Raw genomic sequence first — 10,865 nt, forward strand, 5'->3', positions numbered from 1 at the left:
GGGTTTGGCAGGAGAGACCCTGGCTTGGGGAAGGTGCTTCACAGATGTGAAGCTGGACCCAGAGGGCCAACGCAGAGGTGGAGGTGCCTGGACGCTTTCTGTCCTGACTAGCACTGGGGTCTGGCAGAGGGGACCCTGGCTTGTGGGGGGGTGCTTCACAGCCATGAAGCTGGACTCAGATGGCCAACACAGTCAGAACTGGAGGTACCAAGTGCCTCTCAATGCCTATAGATAATTTTTTAAAGAGTTTTGTGTTGTTGTTGTTGTTTGTTTTTGCTATGGGCATCGGTGTTCACTGGAGGGAGAAAGAGACAAAAAGCAAGAAATCACCCCCAAGAGGGGATAGCCACACCACATCCTTCTTCATTCTTCTCTTAGGATTTTGGATTTGCATGCACATCCCCCGGCATGAGTTTTAAGCTGCCGGGTCCAGGACTTGAGCCGTGGTCGACTACATGGGAGTCCAGAAATGTAACCATTATGCCATCTGCTGGTCCTGCCTATTGATCAACTTACTAGGGACTCCTTATTTATCTATGTATTTATTTATTTTAGTTTTCTACAGAGGGAGAAGGAAAGTAAAAAATGTACCACCCCACCACATGGGAGGATGATTACTCTACAATCTCTTCTCTTCCATTTCTTCTTTTGGGATTTTGGGCATAAGCATATACACCCAGCATGTATTTCTAGTCTCAAGGTTCAGGACTTTAACCACATAGTCAGCCATATGGTATCCAGCCACTTTAATCACCATGCATGCCACCAGCTGGGATGAGAGATGCCTTAATTTAAGAAAGGACTCTTCTAAATAAAAATTTAAAAATATTTATTTTTAAGAGGTCAAGATAAGGGAATATAAAAATAAAATGGGACAAAGGGGATACAGAAGCTGGTTAACTAGAGAGATCACTGTGTTTTAAGTGTTGTCAGAGATGTGATAACAAATAAATCACAATCCTGTATAACACCTAAATATTTACTATACAGTACTATGTGTCTTAGTCTGCAATTGCACTGCTAATAAAAATACCTGAGACCGGGACTAGTAGAGGGTGTAATGGTTACGTCACTGGACTCCCATATAGTCAACCGCAGTTTGAGTCCTGGACTCACCGGCTTAAAATTCACACCGGGCATGTGTGTGTGCATGCCCAAAATTCCGAGAGGAGAATGGAGGAGAAGAAAGGATTGTGGCAGGGCCAGCCCCTCTGAGGAATGATTTCTCACTTTCTGTCTTTCTGTCTCTCCAGCAAGCACAAACAAAAATCCTGAGACTGGGTAATTTATAAAGAAATAGGAGTTTATCTGGACCAGTAGTTAGTGTATTGGCTATGTCGCTGGACTCCCATGTAGTCAACTGCAGTTTGCGTCCCAGACTCGGTGGCTTGAAACTCATGCAGGGCGCTTGTGTGTGCGTGCCCAGGATCCTGAGAGGAGAATGGAGGAGAAGGAATTGCAGCATGGCCATCCCCCTGAGGGGTGATTTCTTGCTTTCTGTCTCTCTGTCTCTGTCTGTCTGGCTGGCAAGCACACGCATCCTGTAGCAAAAACCTCTCAAAAAAAAAAAATAGGAGTTTATTTGACTCACAATTCTGGAGGCCGAAAACTCCAAGACCATAAGGCTGGTATCAATGTGTCTACAACTGACTAACAGCAGAGAGGATGGTGGACGTGTGCAGAGAGTGATTTGTGTTCCATGTCAGTGGGTCTCTAGCTGCTACATTTCATCTCTTTATAAACCCACCAGGACTCAGTCGTGGGGGTCCTGCCCTAACCACCCTATCACTAATCTCTTCTCAAAGGTTCTACCCTTCAACACAATACTTGGATCAAGTTTTCACTCTCCTAATCCTGTTACAGTACAAGAATTTCAGGGGACATTTGCAAGCTATCGAAGTATGCATAAAACATCCAGCCTTGCTAACACTTGACATACACAATCACTTTGGGCTAAGTATGTATAGAGTGTTATTGAAACAATTTGGTGTCAGTGTAAGTGTGGAGAAAACATCTCAGTGATTCTCACTTTCTTATAAGTAGTTAATGATTGTGACATTTATTAACATTTCCAGGCAGGTGGAGTACATATTCCAATGTCCCATTAACAGATCACATGCTTTCTCTCCCGCAGAGGAGGGGGTGTGTGGAGGACAAATGGATGGTAAAGAATGCCATTTCCAGCTGAGAAGTTTTCCAAGAATCCTGCAAAGCTTTTTCTAAGAAAAAATTACAAGTAACCCCAAAGGAAGTTAACCTCTAGGTAGTTTATGCTGTAGTGAGAAGAACTGATTTAAACCATGCAAAGGTCCAGGAGGGGTAATCTCAGAGAAGGCCTGCTCCCCAAAAGTGCCAAAAGGAGGACCCACCAGCCTCGAAATCAGGCAGCACTTGTGAACAAGAGGAACCACCCTAGTTTACTTCAGCAAAAGGGTATTCAGTGGAAGGATATGGAGGTATGGAGGAAGGGAGGCCAAAAACATCAACTGTAGGGTGAAAAATTAGCAGGACTGGACATGAAAAGAAGCCAAGGAAGGCCCAGCAAAAGTAGCACTAACTTTTGGAAGGAACAGCTTCATGGAGGGAGGGAAGCACCTGGTATTAATTAACCTCTCACTCAGAGCACAGGCAATAGGGCAAAGCCAATTCTCTGTGGTAGGGACAGGAGATTGGATGATACCAAACAGCAATGGAAAGTGTTCTCTGTAATTTTCTGAGACTGTGGAATGATTTAGGAAGGGAAAAGGATCCAATCTCAAGTCTGACAGTAGGCAGCTCCAGTGCAGGCAGAGCAGATGAAAAGATAAATTCCTCCAACAAGTCCTTGCCATTCCATATTCAGAGAGGACAGTAGATTTTTTTCAAATCTTATTTATTTACTTCTTCTATAATACAGAAAGAGAGACAGAGAGATAGCACCTCCAAAGGAGTCTTTACACTGTTATCCTCCCAGCTTCAGCCAGCCCTTTTTACAGATGCAAGCCCAGAATATCCAGGGGGAACTGCAGACACAACTGCGAACCTTCTTGTATGGGTCAGTCTTGCAAAATGACATGTTTTAACTCTGCACCAGCCACCAGCTTGCAGCCCAACATAGTTTGCATGAGAGGTGGCATTTCAAATTCTTAACACCATGGGAGACCCTTACAACTGCCAAAACATCACATTTAACGTCACTGCCTCACCTCTCAGGTGCATAGATGATGAAATCGTAACTCATCGGCTATCTCAACCATCAAATGAGATACCAAATTTGACAAGTTTTTAGTTGTTTTTTTTAATTATGACCTAAGATGCTATACAGAAATGAAACATCATTCATATTTTTTTAACCCTTGAGAAGAGATTAGCTCTCCTGAGAGCTGGTTGCAAGAGAGAGAGAGAGCTGCTCTTTGCACATAGTTGCCATCCTCTGTACTTCCATTGGTCACATTGCAGACTGACCTGATGCAAGGACTAGGCCTTCAGACCTTACTGCTGCCAGAATTCTAAGTCAATTAAATTCCTATTCCTATATAAATTGCCCAGTCTCTGTTATTTCTGTTAATAAGGCAATAATGAACTAAGACACATGCCATGCATACACTCACCATACACATACATGCATACACATAATTTCTAAAACTCAAAGAAAAGCTTTATTAGTACTCAACTCTTATGTCATCCTCAAAATACAAGCCATGTTGAATAAAGCATGCATGCAATTATCCAGATATTTAGATTTTAAATTTTTTCTGGCACATAATGAAAACCAAAGCATTTGCATTTCTTTTTGCTGATCAGTTATCATTATTATTACTATTATTTTTGAGTTTGGGTTATTTATTGAAGGGGTGGTATGAAAGCGAATATCAATTTTTTAAAGAATTATTTTATTTAACTTTATTTATTATTATTGTTACTTTCTAGTTTGATCAGACAGACAGAGAGAGAGGGAAAGTGAGAAAGCAAGCCACCAGATTCAGGACTTGAACCATGGTTGGCCATGTGGGAGTCCAGCGCCTTTATCCACCATGCTACCTGCCGGCCCCAACAATATCAATTTTTAAGGTGTTACCTAGATTGAGTTCACTTATTGACTAACTCTTTTCCTACTTGCTATCCGTCTCCATTCCTTCCTCACTTCTTTCCTCCCTCATTCCTTTCGTCTTACTTCCTTCTTCCTTCATTCCAGAAAGATTTAAAGAGTTTTATTTGGAATGTTCATTCCACTATCATATGCTTATCATTTTGGTGAATAAATTAATGGATGAATGAATAAAACCTTCTTGACTGTTTAAAATATCAGCTTTTCTTTATCAAACCTTTTTCTCTAATTCTGTTTCCTCTCTAGCCTAGTTTTATAATTCCTATAACCCTGGAGTCAAGAGAGCTTACATTCTCAATAGACAACTCCATTTTTGCAAATAGAAAAATGAGACTAAACGAGTGGAGAGATTTTGAATTCTTAGAAATACTCAGATTTTTTTTCATCTCAGAAAAGTTACTAATATGGAGAGACACAATGAGAAGACACAATGACTCCTTTTCAAAAGAGGAAATTCTCAGAAAACTTAAGCTAATCAATTTGTCATTTCTATACATGGATAGCCAAAAGCCACTTGCTTTAAAAGTAAGAGCAAATTACTAACATTTGTGATTACTATTAGAGCAGGAAAGTGAATGGAAACTCCCTGAAAAAAAGATCTATTCAGAGCTGTTACTTTCCAGCTTCATTTAAAAATATAATTGTTCATTATGTTTCTCAGGACTGACTTCATAGCCATGCAAAACACCAACATTTCATCTATGCATGCAAACCTTAAGGTGGAATAAGAGACATCTTTTCCTCAGCTCCCTCTTCTTGTAAAATTATCTTGATATTACGTTAGAATCTTCCATATTAGGAGCATTCGTTCTCAAGAGTACTTACAGGCTATCTAGACACATCTCAGGTTTCATGTTCTGCTTTTATTAATCCATCCCGCCACCATAGAGATGTCAAAGTCTGTGATGGCAGAGGGGAATAAAGGTGACCAATTTATGTGTGAAAAAGAGTCTTAGGCTGGGAGTGAAACCATTGGCATTTTCATCTCGGTGTTTGGTTTGGTAACCTTAAATTAATGTATCATTTTAAACTAGTTTCTTCATCTATAAAATGAGAGTTGGAAAAATTAATAATCATAAGAAGTCTCCTTCTAACTCTAAATATTGAGCAGTTATCGTTCTTCTGATTCAGCTTATCTGTGCCTTGTCATGGTCATGGGTTGGCAGCCTCTGTTCTAGCAGGAGGTTCGGCCTTTCGGAACTATTTCTATATATTTGTAATACAGTGCATCACCTAACACTTACCTTTGCTCATTCCCTACAAGAATAGCCAGCAGTTAGTGATTCCAACTGTATTGAGAGCCCATGAAGTATCAGGAACTGAGAAATGCAGTAAAATTCAGGCAGTAGAGAGCACAATAGGTAGCTCAGAGCCTAGAAAGCATCTCCAGTAACAAAGAGGTTGGACTCAGCAGCACACTGCATTGGCAGTTTTGGTAAATGAAGAGAATCCACGTGGATGGAGAGCAACATGTCTTCTTTAACTGAGCTTCCCAAGCCTAGGAAGGACTGCTACATTCTTTCGCACTAGATTTTAGAGGAACTTTTTCCCTCCAGAAAATTAAATCCTGAGAGATTCAATTTTTAAATCTAAACCAAGGCCAATTACATTTAAAAAAAAAAAAAAAAAAACTAAGATACAAACAAAATTGGGGCCAGTATGTGACATAATGGTTAAGATACTGGACTCCCACATGGCCAACTGAGGTTCAAATCTCAGACCCAGTGGCTTGAAATTCATGCCTGGAACATGTGCATGTGTGTGCAAAATCCCAAGAGGAGAATGGAGGAAAAGGAATTTTTTACATGATCATGCCCCCTGGGGGGTGATTTCTCACTTTCCCTCTCTCTGAAACTCTCTATCTCTCACCTCTCTGCAAGCACATGTACCCTATGAAAAGCTAAAATAAATTTTTTTTAAGAAATAAACAAAATTGCTTAAGGACATTGATTCAGGTAACTGCAGGTGATTTTCACAAACAGGCCTATATCATGTTAAGGATTCTAACTCACTTCACTTTCAACAGGTGCTTCCTGGACATCTAGAACCAAGCTCAGTCTTCATACAAAACCCAAAATGCCTCCATGTGACTTCACACCTGAACGATACCAGGTAAAACTCAGGACTTTAGGAAAACCCAAAGAGGTGATTCTTTTACGAGGTCTCAATCAGTTGTTTCCTTAAGAATGACCCCTAGGCCAAGTGATGGCATGGGGATGATGCAACCAAACTCATATGGGAAACACTCTGTGTTTGCATCCCAGGACCTTCCTGCGTATGCCAGGGCACTTGTGATTGCCCATAATCTAGACCAATTGAGGCTGGATCATGGAATGGAGACCCTGTTGGAAGTGTCTCTCTATCTCTCAGAAAAAAATAAATCAATGAACTTTTAATAAAAAATGACGCTGCTTGCCACTAAGCTATCTTAGCCCAGATATTCTACTCTTGAAGATACCTCTGAAACCCTCTTACTTTATTTAATACTAGTGTATGAGCTGGTATGCGTGTGTAAGGGAGAGAGCCAGTGAATACAAGAGCGAGCATACAGTACAGTACATGTATCACAGGAGGATACACACACACACCACTAACGTAATGGCACACATTTGCTTGCTTTAAAAATATTGTTTCCTGCCATGGTTTGTAAAACCGTTTGTCTTCCAAAGGTTCATGTATCAGAATCTTGGTTCCCATGAACAGATTAGTTTCCACTCACAGGAGGGAGTTCTCACTCTCACAGAAATGGATTAGTACCTGTGAGAGTGAGTAAGTAAAACAGTCATGTGGCTTCACGTAGGTCAGTCTCTGTCTTTGCTGACGCCCACCGACCTTTCTGCTTGTTGGCCATGCTGTAGTACCAGAGGCTGACCGGATGCCAACCCTAAGCCTTTGGACCTTCCACCCACCAGAATCGTGACCCAAATAAGCCTCTATCCTTGAGAAATCACCAAATCCAGGGTATTTCTTATTTAACAAGTAAGACATTGCCATTTTGACTAACTCACATGGCAATGCATAATTTGACCTTCCTGCATCCTCCAACAAAATTATAAAGCTGTCTTTTTGTTCTCAGCTAATCAAGATTGGGTTGGCTCTCTCCTTTTCTCTCTCTCTCTTAACAATGTTTTTCCTGCATCATACTTATAGATTAGAAACTATAGAACCAATAGATAGTCAGGTGGAACCCACAAAGAAAAGAAGTATGGAAGAATTTTTATAATTTTTTAAAAGAATTATTTTATTATTTATTTATTTTAATTTGAACAGAGCAAGACAGAGAGAGAGAAAGTGAGAAAGCAAGCTGCCAGGTCCAGGACTTGAACCACGATCACCCAAGTGGGAGCCCAGTGCCCTCAACCACCACGCCATCTGCTGGCCTCGAGCTTTTATAATTAAAGACATGAATTCTGCCAGCACTTCAGTTTATTCAAAAAAAAAAAATCCTGTGATAGCAAACATCACTTATTACTTTTTATTTCAGACATTTACTTCCAAAGTCCTTTTTTTTTCCCCATAGCTAAAATCAACTCAAAGACAAGATTTTCCTTTGAGAGATAGAAATACCACTCTCCTCCTTTGTGATTGATCTTGAAAGGCCACAATAATGTCACCTACTTACAAGGAAGGGCTTTTTTTTTTTTTATATTGGGTAAATACACCCGCTTGTGTGCCTCTAAAGGGTGTCAGCCCCCTGTTCAGTTCATTTGAGAAGCTATGTGACATTGACTGCTGTTGATCTTGTAAGAAATGTGGAGATAAGGTTTTAATCTTTTCTATCTACAGTCCCTTGCCTATGACCGTGTCCTGGAGATCCACAAGCAACATCTTTCTCCGGTGGGGACAGCATATTTCCAGAAGCCTTTGTTACTCCACCAGGGGCACATGGAGTGGCTATTTGATTCTGAGGGAAATAGATACCTGGATTTCTTTTCTGGGATTGTCACTGTCAGTGTTGGTCACTGCCATCCGTGAGTATCCCTTACAATCCAGGGGGTTTTATTCTAGAATGATGTATGGAGAACAATTATGTTAGTAACTCAGACCCCTTGATTCACTTATTAAGTCCTCATTAACAAAATATCTCTTAGATTGTGACTGACATACTCCGTGCTTTCCTGGGTAAAAAATCTTAATGCTGCACTCTTTCTTTTCTTAACAATGCAAAATTTTGTTGTTCGCATTGCACATGTTGTGTGGCATGTACCATGTGATTACAGTGTTGCTACATATTCCCCACTAACAATTTTCCAGCGAGATGGATGCACTGAGGGAGAGACAGAAAGGAAGGGAAAAATAGGTAGCTTTCAGCAAAACATGGAGACAGGTGTGGGGAGTAAGGAATGGTGAGAGACGAGAACTTCTGGCCAGAAGATCTTATTCAGGGACTCTTGGGTAAAAGACGAGGAAAGAAAAAATGGTAACACACAGATGTAATCCTAACTGTAAATCTACTTGGAAATGTATGAATTAATTCATCTCTAGATAGTCTACTGTACTGATCATCAACTCACCCAAATGTTCTGGTTCATCTATGGTCTTCTTTGTTTGCATGCAGCCATCTTATCTTAATGTCTATTTTCTCTTTTCTTTTACATATAACCAATAGAACCCACACTAACTGGAAGAAAAAAATAATAAAGCAGTGAGTCTAAAATAAATTGAATAGGTTTGGACCCATCTGTCAAAGCAGTAAGCAGAGTCTCCTCTGAAGCAGCTGTCAGGAGGTGAGGAGCAGGCTGTGCCTCTTGGCCCAGCCTTCATCTTCTCCTCCCATTGCTGTTTCTTTCCCTGCTGTTTCCAGAAGGCACTAGTCCCATCCACAGTCCCAAGGAGTATCCAGATAAATTTCAGATGCAATCTAAAACATAGGACAAACATAAATGAAAGAACTGGAGAAAACCAAATGAGTAAATAGATAAGGATTTTAAACATTCTCACTAACCTCCCAAGAATATTCCACACTATCCTTATTAATTTCCCATTCTGACTGGCTTGCACCTTTGTGCTTCTCCTGACCTTCATCTAACCCCTAACTCTGGAGGATTCCCTCATTCTTTCTTTAGCCTTTAGCCTTCTTTACTCCCTTCCACCCTTGCCATTTCCTTCCATAGAATTGGCCCCACAGTATCTTCCCACTTTTGCTCATTTCATTTCTATGTTTTCAACAAAATTACCCAACTCTATATCTTCAGCTTTGGCCCCTCCCAAGCTATAATGATAACTGTAATAAACCCAGCGTGGGCAGTAAATGCCTTATATGTCCCGCTGTCATTACCCCTGTGATATTCCACCATCAATTCGAATTCAACATTTCTAAGACTAAATCCATCATCCCCCCGAAACTGTTCCTAGTGTCCATGTATTCAAGGAGCACTTACAAATTCTCCACTCTGGAAAAGTTCTCTGCTCAGAGCTGGGGAGCTAGACAATGGGTTGCTTTTTTCAGCTAATTCTTGAGTCTCCCCATGATTCCAGGTAAGAATGTAGAAGTGATCTTTCACTCTTCTCTGACTTTGATTCCCTGTAGCCAAACTGATATCAAGGTCTGGTTTTGCCTCCACTGAACTGCCTCCCTTAGAGCCCCCTCCCATCATTTCCCACTAACACCAATCCCCCGGAGCACTTCTCTTCTCGCTCTTAGAAGGTTACTGTGTGTTCCAGCAGGCTTCCCCTCTCCACTCCACCCTTTGGCTCTCAGATTCTTTTTACTAAATAATGCTTTTGTCAAGTGTCTCTTCTTTTTAAGTGTTTGCTATACATAACTTTGTAAAGTAAGTTTCACAAAACACTGATCACACACAAAAAATGCTATGGGAAATGGTCCCATAAGTAATAAGTTTGGGAAGCATTAAAACCACAACTCTCTCTAGCAGAAAAACAGTGTGCATTAGCCCATTAAAGATACTCAAACTCCTACAGTGAAGAAACCTGTTTGCAGACCATCTGGTGGTATGGTGGCTAAGGTGGCTAGAACCCACATAGCCGAATGAGAGGTTTGAGTCCCATACCCACCAGCTTGAAAAACACACTAGGTGTGTGTGCAAGCATGCCCAAAATCCTGTGAGAACTGAGGAGAAAGGATTATGGCATGGCTACCCTGGGGGATGATTTCTCACTCTCCCTCTCTTTCTCTTTTTTTATACTCACCCTCCAGCAAAAACTGGAAAAAAAAAAAAAACTGTTGATTTAGTATTTCTCAAAATAATTTATTTATCCACTGATCTGATTTTTTCCTTCTGCTATGAAAGATATTAACAAACAGAATTGTATATTAACAAATCTTAGGAATTGTTTTTTAGATCAAGATCAGGCATCTTGGCCTGTCATTTCAAGGCCTTTCTAGCCAGGGCCCATTTATCTGTCTACACTGAGTTCTTACTATCCCTCAGTATGAACCTTCTGAGCCTGTAAGTTTGGCTTGATCCTTCAAAGAATGTGGTTTCATAGTTACAAAATGTTCATTAATGCTTATCATCATTCAGATCCAGATTATGGACTCTCCTTTGAAGGAAAAAGGAAATACTATTAATCCTGTATACATATACTTGATGAGTCTATAGTTCTACCGAAAAACAAAACGGGAAGATACTCAAGCTTCTATCTAGTCATCTCTGTTCTGCAAACTGTTCAAATAACAGTTAATAAGACAACATAGTTGGATGAAATTTTAAGGCTAACCTTCCTCCTAAACTAGGAATTTCTTTCCCAAGCTCCCTAATTGAATCTCTCTCTATATTTTTTTTTCATTTTATTTATGTATTCCTTTCATGAGAGA

At 40.4% G+C, this 10,865-nt stretch overlaps 1 protein-coding gene across 5 annotated transcripts in view; it reads left to right on the forward strand.

Annotated features, from left to right (window-relative positions):
• The window catches only part of AGXT2 (alanine--glyoxylate aminotransferase 2), a 78,643-nt gene that overhangs the window by 6,493 nt on the left and 61,285 nt on the right, over positions 1-10,865 (forward strand). For all 5 annotated transcript variants that reach the window (XR_003550662.1, XM_027774886.1, XM_027774887.1 and 2 more), the window contains exons 2-3: positions 6,114-6,199; positions 7,874-8,058. Coding sequence is in view for 4 of the 5 variants with exons in the window: in XM_027774886.1 (XP_027630687.1) it covers positions 6,114-6,199; positions 7,874-8,058 (271 nt within the window). In the remaining variant the exon portion in view is untranslated. The remainder of the gene's footprint in view (positions 1-6,113; positions 6,200-7,873; positions 8,059-10,865) is intronic.

The sequence above is a fragment of the Tupaia chinensis genome, unplaced genomic scaffold (assembly GCF_000334495.1).
Source record: "Tupaia chinensis unplaced genomic scaffold, TupChi_1.0 Scaffold000489_1, whole genome shotgun sequence".
NCBI classification, from domain to species: Eukaryota; Metazoa; Chordata; class Mammalia; order Scandentia; family Tupaiidae; genus Tupaia; species Tupaia belangeri.